Raw genomic sequence first — 18,333 nt, 5'->3', positions numbered from 1 at the left:
TAACTAAATGTTCAATTTATATAACTAGATTCTAGTTATATAAATTTAACAATTTAGTTTACACATGTGGACTGATTATGAAAATAACAAGTTATATATGTTGAACCATGTCATTTTGACTAGTCCTGAAGATAACTACCTAGTTATATATGTTGAACCATGTCATTTTGACTAGTCCTGAAGATAACTAGCTAGTTATATAAGTTGACCCATCTCATTTGGACTAGTCCTGAAGATAACTAGCTAGTTATATAAGTTGACCCATCTCAATTTGACTAAGGGTAGTCCTGAAGATCACTAGTTTTATCAGTTGAACAATTTGACTTGGACTGATTATAAAGATACATTTGTAACTGGTATAAGTTTTTCCAATGTGATTTAAACTAGTCCTGAAGACTACTAGCTATATTATAAGTTGACTCATGGCCATGCCATTTGAACTGGTCACCAACATATGTATATTTGTAACTAAATGCATATTGTAAGTTGGTCCTAATTAATTTCAATGTAAAAAAAAGACTGCACATAATTTGTCAGAGATACTGGTAATGATTGGTCAGGTCCAAATCTGTTCACTGTCCTTGACCTTTTTTGTTATGTCTTATGATACTTTTTTTTTAACTGAATTTGCGTAACAATTGTCTAATTGCTGTTTCTTTAGAATGGAACTGATCGAAGAAGTAGTTCATAATGGCTCAATTTTTCCTGTTTTATAGATCCCTGACATGTGATTGCTACGGATGTTGAAACTTGCTATAATTATCAATATAATTATTAATTTAGCAATTGAATTTGAATCTTTATTGATGTTATTGATTTTTATACATAATTGACATCGTTTATTCTACCATTATTCCCCTTCCATGTTTGGATAGACAAGTAACTCCCAAGAGAATCAAAGTGGTTCATGACTTACGATACTCTTGCTTCCAAAATTTCTTTAAATGTTGCTATTGAACTCAGAAAGATGGAAAATTACTTAGTTTGTATAAAAGCATTTTCTAAATTGTTTTTCACACTTTAAAGTTGTAGTGAATTACATTTGGATCATGATAAATGTGTGATAATATCAATATTTAATGAAGAGCAATAAATTTCTGTTTACTGGACTGTATCTGAAAACAAAAAAAAGTTTTATTGATCAATAATTGTGTATATTGGAAAACCATAATGGGAGGAAAATTTTCGAGGTTGAAGAATTTTGTGGAATCAAAAAAAAGGAATTTATCAAGTGATGAGGAGGATAAAGCACATAATAATGGAGGTATTTCTAAAAATGATTAATTAAAATTAAGAAGTTGATTGGTAAAAAATCACACAATTTTAAGTTTCTTTTAAAAAAACATGAGTATAAAAACCTTTCTTTTTGTTTTTAAATACTTTTTCTCCTGTGTAACATTTTTTGTTGTTGTAATATATATAGAGTATAAGACTTCTTTCATATCGATCTTTGAAATTGGCTTTAAATGTGTTTGATTATTAATATTTGCAATCAACTTTGTGGTGTCATATTGATAACTTTAACATGTTTGGACTTCTGTAGCAATTAAAGGTCAAGATTGAGACTGGCTATTAAGTTTGAATTTGTCCTTTAAAATACCATGCAGAGAGTTTCCATTGATTGTTTTTACCCTATGAAATAAAGTGCCCTATTTCATCTACCACATTTCTTTTCAATTTACATCAAGTATAAAAGTTCTTTTTACTTAACATTGAATGTTTATGTCGGAAAATGTGTTTTGAAGTGATGGATGATGCTTAGTGAAAAGCACCTCAGGCATTAATCAAAAGAAATAATGGCTACATTTGTACGAGTATTGATTATTGCGTTTTCAGTGATGAAATTACGGGATCAGTTCCATTTAATATTATACAGAGGAAACTTGCATGTCAAATAATAGTTATAAGATTTTATCCTAGGGCTTAGTGATTAAGTTATTGTGTAACAGAGTACATTAAAAAGCCAAAAAACGGTTAAAGCATTTTATTTGTCTGTGTTCAGGGAACTAATCAAATTTGGATGTTTATTGGAAAAAAAAATTCTGGTCTGTTTGATGTTGTTTATTGATAAAAGTATATGTTTTAATCTAGGCATTGTCTAGAGACATAGTGTAGTCTGACGTCCATTTTTTCTTGACGTAAGTTAATGCAATGAGACCATTATTGAACAACAAATTATCGCTAAGAAACCTTAATTATCACATTCTTCATCCTCTTACTATCCTTATTTGAAACGACAAACGGTGGATTTTTATCTGTACCAAAAAATGCATAAAAGTAAGAAGTTTTGATTTAAATTCTTAATGATAATTGTAATTCCAATAAGGTATTATTTATTAAAGGATAAATTTAACATGTATATTTTGACCTTGTGACAACGTTAAATATCGGAATCATTCATTTTAATATAAAACATGGCTTCAGGTAAAAAATCTTCAATAAGGTAGTATTTATAAAAAGATAGATTTTAATGGTATATTTTGACCTTTTTACAGCCTTGAATATCAGAATAATTCATTGTAATGCATGTCTGTATGGAAAACAATTTAATGAGGTTCTAATCTTTGATGGATGGAAAAAATATTCCAGAAAGAGGGACTGAATCTCAGGCAAATCCTATCCTCACCATTAGTATGTTATATGATCAGTGATATAAATATGAAATCTCAAGGGTATAAGTTCCATTAATGAATGCAATACTTGGTCTTCTTATATTGGAGAAGACCTAACTTACTTCCAAGCTTGTGTCTAATAACATTTGCCCTTTTTGTACAATAAAATATGATTAAACTAATTGGAAATGCATAGATGTATAAAACTAATAAAAAGTATTGTTTTTCAGAAACTGGACATGACCCAGCTGTACATGGTGCTAGACTAGAAGATCGGTTCTATAACAATGACTCGTTTAAGGTAAGATATTGTCTTAAAAATCAATTGAGTCAAATCGTAAATAAGTGAGATATATCCCACTGGACTTGATACTACCAGACAATGAATTACCCAAGTCACCTCTAATGATGTTAGATACAAATTATATTGATTTGATGAGAAGACTAGAGATAAATCTGTTCTCTAATTTATCTTTGGTCAATTACATCGCTTGGAGGTTAAAACTCCTTCATATAATAAGAACAATCAGTATGGGTATGATATCCAAAGTAGTAAATTTCCAAATTAATTTTTTTTTAGGGTGGTTGCATCATATTTTCTTCTTAAAAATGCTTTTGCTTTTTCAAATGCCCTTATTTGATAGAAGTGAATGATAAAACCTCAAAAATTGGGTAATCTTGAAATAAAAAAATTTATCCACATTTAAATAAAAAAGATATGTTCAAATATGAAAAAAAAACTGTCTCCATTATATGCAGTTTGAAGGCTAATATTTTTGTAATTATAACTCGGGGTACATTAGTTTTCCCTTTTAAATTGGCTCATTTTGGGGCTTTTTATAGCTGAATATGCGGTTTTATTGGCTTTGTTCATTATGCGATGACCTATATAGTTCTTAATTTCTGTGTCATTTGGTCTCTTGTGAAGAGTTGTTTAATTGGCAATCATTGCCTTCTTTTTATATCATCTACATCTTAACCATGAATAGATTTTAAATGATCTGTATTATCTTTTCTATTTTTAGAGTCCTGTGGTTGATTCTGGTGATCCACAACAACAAGACGCTGCTCTAAAAATTCAAACAGAATTCCGTCGTCATGATGCAGTCAAAAAGGTTGAAGTTATGCAGGAGGAAGAAGCAGCCCTTACAATACAATCAAGTTTCCGTGGTCACCAGGATAGAGAAAAAGTCAAACAAATGATGTAACTTAATACTTTGTTTCTGGAGATTTTTGAGAAAAACCCTTTTTTTTTAATTGTACTGTTACATGTATCATATATATTTTAGGACATATCTCTTTCTTTACAAAAGACAAACATTGAAAAAACCAGCCAAATGCAATGAGAAAATATGCAAAAAGTCAAAAAGTTTACAATGAAAAAAAAAATATACATCAGAGTTTACAGATTAGAAGAATTACAGATTGATCTTCCTTACCCTTACGCTTAAAGAAACAAGGTTTCTCAGAAATTCTATCCAAAGAATACCATTCGCATTAGAAAGAATTAAAGAATCTATATAATTATTTCTGTTTGAAAAATTGATTCTTTCTATATAGAATCATTCCGTTAACTGGTAAAATAACTGGTGTGTCATAGGTCTACATGTTCGTGTCATAGGTCTACATGTTCGTGTCATAGGTCTACATGTTTGTGTCATACTGAAAATGATCATACAGGAAGAAATTCATGAGAAATCAAGAACTATTAAATTATTTGTTGCTGTGTAATGGAATTCGTGTAATATTTTTATGTGCTTTTCATCGTTAATGAAGCCTACTTGGCAAATTCTGATTGAGTACCAGTATAAAATATTTTACACAGTGTAGAAAAAGACCCAGCACAACCAAAAGCAGAGGAAGAAGAAGTAGATATAGATTTAACAGATCCTGATGTAGAACATGCAGCCATTAAAATACAGGCAGGATTTAAAGGATATAAAGCACGAAAAGACGTCCAAACAAAGGTAATATAGAAAATCCTTGTGTAGTGTTTTTTTAGGGGGGAAAATGTGTGCAATTTTGTGTAATTGTTTAAAAATGTGTAAAAATAGAATTGTTGTTCTATGTTTTGCTGTACTAATACACCTATTGATGAAGTGTGAATATCTTTTTAACGGTAGTGTGAAATTTTTACATGTTTGTCCCAATATAATTACCTTTTAATGAGTTTATTTGTTAAAAAATGAAGGTTTAAAAAGACCAAGAAGCACATATTTTCAGAATACTCAATCAATACCTTATATTTGATCATATTTGTTATATGAAACAAAATTCTTAGCTGACTTCTTTATTTCCCATAAAAACAAAAATTCACAATTGTCTGAAAATAATTACAAAAATTTTATGCTATGATAGTTGAAGACTTGATCAAAATTCAAGTTGATATATATCATGTTTGTTGTAAGTAAGGAAATTTTAACAGAAAATGAATTCCCAGAGATCTGAACCTTGAAGTAGCCTTTTTCCTTATGTATGATGTCATGTGATCTAAATATCAGCTATTGTATGCTGAAACATTGGACTGTTTCAAAAGTTTTATCATATTTACCCCTATTAAAACACTAGGACCAATCATCAACAGATATAGATAATCCCCATGATGAAAATGAGGCACTCGTCTCTAATGAAAATACTGAGGTAGGAGCCACAGGGGGAGCCACTGCAGAGGCCCCTAAAGTGGAGGAAGAGGAAGAAGTTGATATTGACCTTGATGATCCTGATGTTCAAAAAGCTACTGAAAAAATTCAAGCAGGGTTTAAAAATTTAATGAGGTCAAAGAAAAAGTGATTCATCAATATGAGGGAAGTTCTCAAAACATGATCTTATTGTTTATTCTAAAATTGGTAAAAGGAAATGATTGCAGTATTGGACCAGAAGAAAACTGTCAGACCATATGGATTTTACTCGTTGTTTGTTTTGAGATGTTACAATTTTGAGAACTAGAGATTAATATATAATTGAAAAAGAAACGAATCAATAAAATCATGTTTAAAAAACCTTGTTGGTCATTTTTGTTGGATTTTGAATTATTTGAAGTTTTGAATTGTTATATTGATATTTATTAGATATTTCATTTTTTGATATGATTAAACCAAAAACTAAAAATCTCAGGTTTTAATATCGCATATAGTTTTTACACCCATCCACATACCGTTAGATACTGCATACAGATTTTTGGGCTCTGTACGCTTATTTGTGTGGTCAGTATTTTGACAAAAAGGATTTATGTGTAAAGGTTTTCTGTAAGTTTGATTTTCTGTGTTAAAGGCAAAATCAAAGAAACCAGAGGCTAAAGAACAAACCGAACTTGACAAAGCAGCAACGAAAATACAAGCCGGCTTCCGAGGCCATCAGACCCGACAACAACACAAAAACCCAAAGGTTCACATCACACAATCTGTAGTCAAACTATTTATCGAATTCTTTTATATTTATACTGTGTATTTTATTATACATTAACAATCTTTTCGTACAAAACATAGTAGAAGTATAATCCTATCACTAACATAAAATCTTCATTTCATTATAAAGTAGCTTTTTATTTAGAGCTGATGAAAGATCCTCAATTAATCCTATTAAAGAATACTAATCAGGTTGTTAATGGGTGGTGTTGTGGAAAAAATTCTTTGTTTTTTTCCTTGTAGAAATCAATAAACATTACCCTCTTGATTGAGATAAGGCCATATCATCTATATCAATTGTCAGTTTGTTTTTAATGGGAGATAACTCATTATTTTAAAGTGTTCATTGCACAGTAAAAGATTTAAATGTTAAAATTAAAAAAAAACTGAATTCCCATATTTGTCTGTAAGGGTACTAGTTTACAAAAAAATACTAGACCAGTTGTGTGTTTTCAGACTTTTGGCTATCCTTATACAAATAAGAACAGAATTTTTGTAAGGTTACATCAAATTTCTGTATTTTTAACCTCATATTGTTTTATGGAAAAGAAATAAACCACAACACAGCTAGCCCTGTTTCAAATGCCCTAAGACAATTTAGACAACTAGGCTTCATAATTATGTAGTTTTCTTTAGTCAAATGATGCTTTATCTTGTCCACTTAATTAATCATGGTTGGTTGTAGCACAGAACATGATGTAGATTAGCTTGGAGATGGTATATCTTTGGATTTTATCTTAATTCCAATATATATTTTATATTGCTTATATGTGTATGGCAATGGTTTTGTCATAAGGTCATACACAAACTTTTACTTTTTATATAAACCTCTTTACTAATGACAACTCTAGTACATGCTTTCACTATTTAAAAATTTTTATGCCCCATTTATGGGCATTATGTTTTCTGGTCTGTGCGTCCGTTCGTCCGTCTGTTCGTTCGTCCGTTCGTTCGTCCGTTCGTCCGTCTGTCCCGCTTCAGGTTAAAGTTTTTGGTCGAGGTAGTTTTTGATGAAGTTGGAGTCTAATCAACTTGAAACTTAGTATATATGTTCTGTATGATATGATCTTTCTAATTTTAATTCCAAATTAGAGATTTAACCCCATTTTCACGGTCCACTGAACATAGAAAATGAAAGTGCATGTTTCAGGTTAAAGTTTTTCAGGTTAAAGTTTTTGGTCAAGGTAGTTTTTGATGAAGTTGAAGTCCAATCAACTTGAAACTTAGTACACATGTTCCTTATGATATGATCTTTCTAATTTTAAAGCCAAATTAAACTTTTGACCCCAATTTCACGGTCCACTGAACATAGAAAATGAAAGTGCATGTTTCAGGTTAAAGTTTTTGGTCAAGGTAGTTTTTGATGAAGTTGAAGTCCAATCAACTTGAAACTTAGTACACATGTTCCTTATGATATGATCTTTCTAATTTTAAAGCCAAATTAAACTTTTGACCCCAATTTCACGGTCACTGAACATAGAAAATGAAAGTGCATGTTTCAGGTTAAAGTTTTTGGTCAAGGTAGTTTTTGATGAAGTTGAAGTCCAATCAACTTGAAACTTAGTACACATGTTCCTTATGATATGATCTTTCTAATTTTAAAGCCAAATTAAACTTTTGACCCCAATTTCACGGTCCACTGAACATAGAAAATGAAAGTGCATGTTTCAGGTTAAAGTTTTTGGTCAAGGTAGTTTTTGATGAAGTTGAAGTCCAATCAACTTGAAACTTAGTACACATGTTCCCTATGATATTATCTTTCTAATTTTAATGCCTAATTATATTTTTTATCCAATTTCATGGTCCATTGAACATGGAAAATGATAGTGTGAGTGGGGCATCCGTGTACTTTGGACACATTCTTGTTTTTTTATAATTCTGTCCAACAAAATTAGAAAAAAAATTTTACTCTTCAGAACTTTTATTTTTGTAATAGGTAAATGAACATGTTACTGATTCTATCAGATGAAAATATCGATCCTGTGTCCAGGCTTTGACATTGACCTGTCCTTTGTTTTATAGACCTTTTAATTTGGAATTATCAAGTTTTGTTGTAATAATACACAACTTAATAAAGAATACACAATGGCTTTGCTTGGTGTTTTAATTATTAGAAGAGAAAGTTACTGTAAATAAGACCAGAGTGTTTTTAGATCCTTGTTAATGAAGTATGGACACAGAATCTATAATCCAATCAGATTCTTATTGATTTTTTATACTCGAAATCTTAACCATACTTCTGATTTTTAGCATCTGGTTCAGAATTTTACGGAAATTTTGAGTAACTGTTCAGTTTAATTCTAACCCTAGTTAAAAGACAAGAACATCAAACTGTTAAGTACCAAGACATCTTTTATGATTTATTTGTTTATTCTTCAGTTTTTTTTGTTTTTTTTTTTTTTATATCTGACATATTTAGATTAGATGGCTTGTTTTGTCCATTGAAGGATGTAAAATTTGTTTAAAGATGTAGTTTATTAATAATATTCTGCTACACCTATCAGTATAAGAAAATAAATTTTATGAAAAATTTATATTTTCTAAAACTGAAAAGGCCTCCCTACTAACATAACTAAATGTCTTTTATCTCCTTTTTGCTTCATTTTTATTCCTGGCTACATTTCACTTATTATGCATACATCTTGCATTTCATCATTTGGTTGTCTGAAAATGTATATGTGAATTTCATAACATAGTGGAACTCATTCTATTAAGGAACGTTAGATTTATGTACTTTTATGGTGATGAAGATTTACAGTGTTTCAGGACAATTTACTAGTTCTTTTGATACTCTAGCAAAAACATAGCATCCTAATTTATGGTAAATATTTTATTCTGTGGAATACTTATTTCTTAACAAATATCGTTTAAAACACTTGTTGAGAAGTGTAAAAAAAAAGTTTGTTATTTTTCTATGGTTTGTTTGTCATTAAATTTAATTTTGACTTTATTTAAATGTTTTTATGTTGTTTTCTTGTTGTTTTGGCTTTGAGTCGAAGATCTGTGTCAATAGATTGTCATTATGAAAGTGTTACTATTTTTCCAATTAGATTTTCTAATCAATCATAAAGTAGAATTAGAAATTATCATGATTATAGATCATATGTTCAATGTCAAAATTAGTAAATAGCCAATATAAAAATAAATGTTTAGTCAAAATTCACATAATTTGCTTTGCTAGAATAGGGGATTCAACTCTAAATGCATTTGTGAATGTCTTAATTTTTGTGTTTGTTTGTGTGTTTTGTTAATCATTGCTAACTTCAGTGTTGTTTGTTTTGTTTAACTCAAGTTTGATGTGTGATAACATTTCAGGAAAAACAGCCAGAAACCAAGGAAGAAGAAGTAGATATTGACCTTAATGACCCAGAAGTCGAAAAAGCTGCCACAAAAATACAAGCAGGGTTCAGAGGTCACCAAACACGAAAAGAAATGCAAAGCAAAACTGATGTTAAGGTGTGTGGATCAATTTGACCCTCAGAATCCCACCTTATTTGTGATCTCTTTCAGTATTTCCCAGAATTCATAATCTCATCAATTTGTGTTGACCTTTTGAAAATCCTTGACCCAACCTTTTATTTTGATGACTGTCAGTATTCCCCAGAATTCAATAACATGTGATAGTTTGCTTTAGAGTGGCTACTTGTGCTTTTGATTAAGCTATTCATAGTTGTCTGGTATTAGTTAAAAAAAACACGTAAATCTAGGTTACTTGTCCTGTTCAACAAAGAAATGTCAAGTTTGTATAATCTTATGCACTTTTGTCATTCCCAACAGTTTATTCTTTCCTGTTTTTCTTTTTACATTTTCATTATAACTCATTTACTAGATTCAATTTCGTCATTGGTCAATATTTATATATATTGATTTCAAAATTCATAACTTAATCCTTGAGGTGGCTATTGTGATGGCATGAACAAATGCAGCAATGCCTGATAATGTCTCAAAGAATTACTTTTGCAGAATACCAGAAAAGAATCTCAAATGCTTTAATGTTATTTCAAGGTTAACGGAAACAGAATTTTCATTAGTTTCAACGCCTTTTCACTCTGGAAAGTGATATTTTAAATAAAATGTGGTTCTGAATTTTGATTTGAAATAAAAAAAAAAAAAAAAAAAAAATTAAAAAATTGGAACAACAAAATGTATTTTTAAAGTTTATAACAATAAAAAACTTAAGTGCATATAATATTTAATAATTCTCTGCTAAATGGAGGCTTGGTTGATTTTACTTTGCTATACTAATATTTTCCTCTGTAAAAAAAAATTGCAATCAATTAAACATAGAAAACAGCTAGTATTTGTATTAAGTTATGTTAGTATTAATTCACATGTTTTTGTTTTAACCCTTGTTCACTCGTTTATCTAAAATAGTTGGAATAATATTTTAGCCAATTATAATCCAACCTATCCAGTGTTAAATGTTATATTTTATTTTGGTATGCATTCAAATTTAGTAATTGACCTACATATATATTTCAGAATCAGTTATTTTAATGCATATTGATTGAAGTTTTCTAAATTATATATTGAATTGTGAACCCCTTGCAATCAAGAACTTGTCAAACAGTTTAATTTTCCACTGCATTGTGTGAAGAATACATATGCTTATTTTTTAGTGATGCTATATTCTGTTTCTGCTTAATTTTTAACAGAGCTTTTAAATATATGTATGTTATGGACTAATTTAAATTAAATGAAGAATTAAAAAATATTCTATGTATAATTTAGATCATTTGAAGAAAACAAATATTCTATACTTTATATCATTAATTTATTGGATTTTCCCAGAAAATTAATATAAATCATATATTTTGAGAGTTAATATTTTTTTTAAATGTCCATAAAATACTTAAAATTTGAATGAGTGTTATTGATTTGTTTGAGCAATATTTGAATTCACTGTGTTCACGTTAATTTTACATTGAGTCTTTTTATAGATAATTAAACATTTAATTTCACACACAAGTGTTTAATAGCAGTATTAACTTTTTGCACTTCACAGTCAGAAACAAAAGTAGACCAATCTAAACAGTCTGAAACTGAAGAAGTTGATATTGATCTCAATGACCCAGAAGTAGAAAAAGCAGCAACAAAAATACAAGCTGGTTTCAGAGGTCACAAAACACGAAAAGAAATGTTAAGCAAAACTGACGTCCAAACAACCCAGGTTTGTAGGAATTAGGATTTTTTCCTACTTTTTTCTTCATCGTCAAACTATATATTCAATTTTACAAATCATATGTCCAGAATAAAAAATGTCACATCTCAAAGAAGTATACAACTTATTATGATTGATTTACACCATGCACAAAATCTATTCCTACACCTAGGTTAAAACATACTTTTAAGATTACATGTTGCTTCAAAATCCTTTGTGTTGATAATTTGTTAGACTTGTTTTCTGTGCTCTTTGCTTAGATAAATGCTAGACACCTTAAATTTCTAGAGACAATTAAATAGACTTGATTTTAGTTCATTTTTAGAAGCCACGTGTGTATCTTGAGTGATTGCTATTGGCTCCCTCTCTACCTGGTATTTGTTATAATTGATTCTTCAAGAAAAAAGTAATGAACTTGAAAGAATTGATGTAATTTATTAAAGTTTGGATTATTCCTCTTTCCTCAGGAGTAGTGCTTATACATGCTTTAAGATAAAACAACTGGCAAATCCATTTATGTAAAACAACAAATTCATTGTAGTTTACAAAAATAAAATTTAAAGAGACACTTTTCTAACATGTGTATAGCAATTGCAGTCTGAAAATATTGTGTCAATAGCTAATACCAGTAGATTTTTACATCACAACAATATTGATAGTTTGATGCGATTATTTGTATGTAATTTACCAAAATACAGTTAAGCAACTCTATTTTGTTAGGTCACATGATTGCTATCATTGTTTTAATATGTGGCTTCTTTGTTTGTTAAACTGTAATAACTGTTCATCATAAAGTTTCATATCTCAGCCATTTTTTTAGCATTTTGAATTATATATGATTATATTATTATTAACCACGACATTATAATCAAAAAGAATAGGAACTGTGAAAAATTATGACTAAATTTGTAATGAAAAATACGTCAAATAAATTACTTCTTATTAATGCGCTTTCAGAAAATACTGAATATAAATTAATTTTAGATATTGTTAGAACATCTATGAAATACTTGAGATATGAATAAAAATTAAAAAAAAGTCCTAACAATGTTTTAAAGCAATAATAAAATTGATATGGGTGGATTCATTTATAATTGTGGATACCAATTTTTCATGGATAGAAGAAAATTGTACTTTCTTAAATATTTGATTTTGTGGTTGTGCAGAACTCTGCATGTAAACCTTTACTTAATTTTTACTGATTTCAATATTTTAATTCATGGCTAACCTGTACCTATGAAATTAAGAAAATTGGTGTCCCCCGAAATAATATTGAATCCACAGTATGCACTAATTTGTGACCTTCCTGCTTCACTACTGAGTTTGCTACTTACATTTATCATTGTTTGTTGTTTCACACTCATATTCATACAGGAAAAAGAACCATCAAAAGAGGAGGAAGAAGTAGATATAGATTTAAATGACCCAGAGGTTGAAAAAGCTGCCATTAAAATTCAGGCAGGCTTTAAGGGTTTCCAAACTCGAAAAGAAATGCAATCTAAGGTTTGATCCATATTCTTTTTTTCATCATTGCTTAGTAGTTTTAGTCGAGTATATTCCATGCCACAAGTTTTTAGTGAAGGAGTTTTAATAATGTGATAATCAGATTTATATTTTTGTCGAGCCTGCAACTTTTGTTGCAGAGAGCTCGACATAGGGATAGTGATCCGGCTGCGGCGGTGTTAGCTTTATATTTAAGAAGGTGGAAGACTTGGATGCTTCATACTTTGTATATGGATGCCTCATGTTATGAAGTTTCCGTAAGTCACATGTCCAATGTCCTTTACCTCATTTTCATGGTTCAGTGGTTATAGTTAAGTTTTTGTGGAATGATTGAAAGGTGTACATGTCTAGCTGGCAGGTGTCATCTTACCTGGACCTCATTTTCATGGTTCAGTAGTCAAAGTTAAGTATTTGAGTTTTGGTATTTTTTTCTAATACTTATTGCAATAGGTCAACTATATTTGGTGTATGGAAATATTTTATGATCTATTTGTCAGTCCCGCAGGTTTTATTTGACCTTGACCTCATTTTCACGATTCATTGCTCAGTGTTAAGGTTTTGTGTTTGATCTGGTTTTTTTTAAACTATAAATAATAGGTCAACTATATTTGATGTATGGAAGAATTGTTAGCTGTACATGCCTGTCTGGCATGGTTCATTTGACCTTGACCTTATTTTCATGGTTCATTGGTCAATGTTTAGTTTTTTTGGTTAATTAAGTTTATTTGACAGTTGTCTCTCATAAATCTTTTTAAGATTGGTACATGCAATGCAAATGTTTTAATGTTTTAAATCTAAGTATGTGAATCTCATTTTATGTTTGTATGTGGTGAGACTATAATAAAATATTGAATCTGAATCTGTAATTAAGCTTTATATTTAGGACTATCAACATTATATCAATGATTAGTACAGAAGGCGAGACATTTCAGCTTGTGCACTCTTGTTAACATGTGGTTTCAGACATGTTGGTCATACAATTATATCATTACTTTGACAGATAAAGGGTGCATGGTTATTACGATCATACAAATATATCATCAATCTGAGTTGAAGGGTGCACAGTTATTATGTTCATACAAATATATCGTGACACAGGTTATGTAAAGATGTGCACAATTTTTGTGTTCATACAACTATCTCATTTTTTTAGGATAAGGTGTGCACAAATATATATGTTTAGTTGCTTAACATTACAAAAATAAAAATAGAAGAGTTTTTAAATATGTCTTTTTATTTGTAGATTTTACATATTTGTGTTTATTCCAAAATAAGCATCCCTTATGTAAATGACTACTAGTATATGAATGGTTTTACTTGTTGCAGTTTGATTCAAACAATTTTTGCCACCTAAATGGAAAATTACTCTTTAGTTTCTCTAAATACTATTATCTTTTTTGACCCAGTATTGTCGGAGGAAAAAGTACCTTAATTGTTACTATAAATAGTATTATCTTCTTTGACCCAATATAGTCTGAGGAGAAAGTACCAGAGAAAAAAGAAGAAGAAGAAGAAGTAGATATAGATTTAAATGATCCGGATGTTGAAAAAGCTGCCATTAAAATTCAAGCAGGCTTTAAGGGTTTCCAAACTCGCAAAGAAATGCAATCTAAGGTTTGATTTTTTTTTCTCCGTTTTCCGTTTTATATATCCATGCCTGCCTTGTCTGTTTTAGTTTCTCTGTATTTATAGTTTGGTTATACATATTTATCTCTATAGTCTTATAGTTCCTTCATTAAACATACTAATAATTGTAGATATAATCCATAGCTTAAGTAAAATTTTATTCCTTAGTCAGCTAAAATCAGCTGGAAACTTTCCTTTATGTGTTGGTTTGACCTAATGTTTTTGTCTGTATATATATGCATGTTTACTCTTTACTTGTAAAACCTGAGCTGGTATAGTATTTCTATTTATCACTTTCATATATATATTTGTACTAATGCAACTGTATTAGTTAAAGACATTTATAACCTATATACATGTATATCTATAGTTTATGCCTGTGCAACTTCAATAAAGATGAATTTATGATAAGAAATATTATGTTTGCTGAAAAATCAAAAACACTAGATACATTTACCTTTATCTTTTCATTATTATGTTATTTTTAATGATAAATAAATAGAATGAGGTCAAATAAGACAGAATTAATGGTTAAGGTATCAATGATATCATACCAAACCTGAAATTGCAAAATAATGCCTAAAAGTGCCCTTTCAGTTTCAAATATTTTTTGAAATAATGAGATATGAGTCGTAGCTCACAAAAAGATATGTTTTTAACACATTTGCATAAGATACTAAGGAGGTTAAAGACACCAAAGGAATAATCAAAACTCATAGGTTAGAGAAAAAGTGACAACAAACTGATGAAAAGGCAAACAAGTCCACAAATCACTTCATATAAATCTAAAGGTTCAGCACCAAGGACTCTTCTAAATCTCATGTGCTTGCGAATGCTTTTATAACGCATGCATATTCAAGATATATTTTTAATATTTTTTTAAATACTTCTATCTAATAACTAATAATCTCATATTTTTTATTGTTTTATTTTATTGTTAATAAAATTTTATTCTCTTTATTGGAGTCAAGTTGTAGACAAATATCAAACTTCTAATTAAATCATTTGGTTTTCATGTGAAAATGGTCTGTTTTTCATTGATAAAGAAATATCATATTTATATCTGAATGAAGTTATTATAGACTTTTGTTTATTTTGAGATATGTTAATTTCTTCCTTTCAGTGTATAAGTACATGTAGGTAGAATGTTTGCCATTTTATTTAATTGTTATTAAGTTATTTTTTTGTTCCTTTCGGATATTTTATCCAGGTAACTTAACATAAGATGACACAAAGCTTTATACTTGTTAGGACTGTTTGACACTACGAGTAGTGAACCATATTCTACCAACAAAAGCTTTATACTTGTTAGGACTGTTTGACACTACGAGTAGTGAACCATATTCTACCAACATTTAGATATGGAGTTTATATTGGACTTTAACCTTGATTTCACAATTGTATCAACATGTAATCTAAAGAAGTATTTTCCAGAAAGATTCTTTATTTGGTAGGATTTTCAATTGTAACTAGGTGACAGTACCTTAAGTAATTATGAACACACTCTACTGAGACTGTTTGCCAGAAAGCTTTTGTTCTTGGTAAAATTGTTTGTCATTATTATCTTTAGGTATCACACTTTACCATTATTTGGATATTATTATTTTTGCATATGTCATTTGACAGAACAGTCTTGACCGACATTTGAACACAATGGTTTCTCTGTCAACATGTTTACTGATTTTACAATGCTTGCTGGAAATATGACATTGAATTTTTGTTTGTGAGGGAGGGGGGGGGGTGTATGGGTTGACTGTTGATAAGCAAAGAAACCCTTGAAAAATTAATTCCTCTTGAAATGGCTTGACAGATAGTGTTCATACTTGGTAGGATTGTTTAAGTAGTTGACCATACTGTATATATCATCTTTTAACATCTTATAGTGTTATTGCACTCTGATTATCTAAGACTATTGCAGCAAACCTAAGTGACTATATTTCACAGTACAGCGAAGGGTGACATTTTGTTTTATAGTGTATCAATCTGGTTTAGATAAGACATAAAAGTGTGATGTAAAATGTTTGAGTTATAGAAGTATATATATTTAGGATATGTATTTTTTAGTTTCTGTATAGACTGGTATCTGTTTTTTGAACTTCTCTTTTGTTATGTTTAATTCATCAAAGATTTAATGTCAAGGGAGTTTAAGTTACAATATTACTTTATAAACATTAAATGTAGATTAGCACTGATGTTTTTTCAATTGACAGAGTAATACATATTTTATATCAACAATTGATTTTGATTCGATAGTAATTTCATTTCATACATGATTTGCTATATGATTTCATACATTGTTCATACCTATTTATGTTTAAATTGTCATTCATATTTATATGCTTATTTAAATATTTGCTTTGCTTTCATTTAATAATTCATGTGTATATTCAACAGAGATTTTTATTTCAATCTTAATTGATTTGCTAGATTTTGATTTATTTAATTGTCTTCAGGATTTTAATTATTCATCCTGGGTGAATGTATATGATAATAATTGAATGATTCTTTTTCAGAAATCTGAAACTGAAGTAAAGACAGAAGAAAAGACAGAAGCAAAGAAAGAAGAGAAACAAGAGGAAGAAGTTGATATTGATTTAGAAGATCCAGCAACTGCTGATGCAGCACTTAAAATTCAAGCTGGATTTAGAGGTTATAAAACAAGAAAAGAATTACAAGGACAAGTAGAGGAGGGTAAAACGAAAGAATCAGATTCAAATACTGAATCTAAGGAAGAAACAAAAACTGAATCCAAAGTGGAAGAAACAAAAACTGAATCTAAAGTGGAAGAAACAAAAACTGATTCTAAAGAAGAGGAAGTAGATATTGACTTAACGGATCCAGAAGTGGAAAAAGCCGCAACGAAAATTCAGGCAGGATTCAAAGGATATAAAACACGGAAAGGAATCCAGGACAAGAAGAGTGAAACATCTGTGGAAGAAAAGAAAGAAGAAGAAAAAACAGAGGAAACAGAAAAGAAGACTGAAGGTGAGAAATCAGGTCAAGGTCAAGAGGAAGAAATAGATATTGATTTAAAAGACCCTGATGTTGAAAAAGCAGCTGTTAAAATACAGGCAACTTTTAAAGGTCTTAAAGCAAGGAAAAATCGTAAAAAAGATGAAAAGTAATAGGTTATAATCAATGAATTTACAATGATCCATTCATTAATCAAGAGCCATATCCTTTTTGCGGTTACCTCCCATTTAATGTTTCATTTATCATAATTGTAAGGAAATTTCTGTGAAATTAGGATGTTATTTCTATATTCAATACATATTACAATGCTCCCAAAAAATTTCAAAGAGCAAATATTCATCTCTTCATCCATCGGTCCTTTCTTATGTCTTTAAATGGAACAAACTTTTTCTGCATATGAATCAATTGTATTCTATGATTGATATGTATATATAACTTATATCTATAGCTGAAAATATAGGGAATAGAGAGGGCTGTTGATTTGGTAACAAAAGGTCAAAGGTCAATGTCACTCATACTCATTATCATAAAAAGAAGAGGGGAAACTTGTTTCCAAATTGTTATTTAAGTTTCTCTTGCTTGATTTGAAAGAGCAAGGTCAGTTTTATAAATAAAAATGGTGGACAGGATTGATTCAAAATGGTAACTGAAGTTTCCTTATAAGCCTTAAAAATGTATATTGATGGAACTTTACGAAAAGGTGAAGAACCCTATGGATTATCTAGGACCAATAGGTCAAGGTTACTAGAAACAAAATTGAATAATTTGTTGTCCAAGAGTTACTTTTGCTTGTTTGAAATGAAATTTATATAGAATAGAGATATAGGGAAGGGAAAAAAAGCAATAGGTCAAATGACAAGGAACTGTTTAAAAAACTTGGAAGTTTGTTTCAAAATGGTAATTTGAGTTTCATGTGCTTGATTGGAATAGTCAGGGTCACTGTTTCCAAAAAATTTGAAGAAGAAAATTAATTTTATGTGAATAAGTTAGATATACTTGCCTGATACATTTACATTATAGAATACCGAATACGTTCCGCGTATTAGAATACTCT

General features: G+C 29.6%; 1 protein-coding gene across 11 annotated transcripts in view; it reads left to right on the top strand.

Annotated features, from left to right (window-relative positions):
* Positions 1-18,333, top strand: part of LOC143080326 (uncharacterized) — a 48,736-nt gene that overhangs the window by 9,845 nt on the left and 20,558 nt on the right. The window contains exons 1-10 of one of the 11 annotated variants that reach the window (XM_076256111.1): positions 1,139-1,264; positions 2,843-2,913; positions 3,638-3,816; positions 4,438-4,579; positions 5,883-5,996; positions 9,332-9,472; positions 11,022-11,186; positions 12,552-12,680; positions 14,154-14,294; positions 16,820-17,291. In XM_076256111.1, coding sequence (XP_076112226.1) covers positions 1,171-1,264; positions 2,843-2,913; positions 3,638-3,816; positions 4,438-4,579; positions 5,883-5,996; positions 9,332-9,472; positions 11,022-11,186; positions 12,552-12,680; positions 14,154-14,294; positions 16,820-17,291 — 1,648 coding nt within the window. In that variant the 5' untranslated portion in view covers positions 1,139-1,170. Of the gene's footprint in view, positions 1-1,138; positions 1,265-2,842; positions 2,914-3,637; positions 3,817-4,437; positions 4,580-5,882; positions 5,997-9,331; positions 9,473-11,021; positions 11,187-12,551; positions 12,681-14,153; positions 14,295-16,819; positions 17,292-18,333 lie in introns of those variants that run through there. The other 10 variants (XM_076256110.1, XM_076256115.1, XM_076256113.1 and 7 more) reach the window with 10 other exon arrangements.

The sequence above is a fragment of the Mytilus galloprovincialis genome, chromosome 6, assembly GCF_965363235.1.
Source record: "Mytilus galloprovincialis chromosome 6, xbMytGall1.hap1.1, whole genome shotgun sequence".
Classification (NCBI taxonomy): domain Eukaryota; kingdom Metazoa; phylum Mollusca; class Bivalvia; order Mytilida; family Mytilidae; genus Mytilus; species Mytilus galloprovincialis.
Note: the sequence above shows the minus strand (reverse complement) of the source record. Positions and strands in the feature narration are given on the sequence as shown.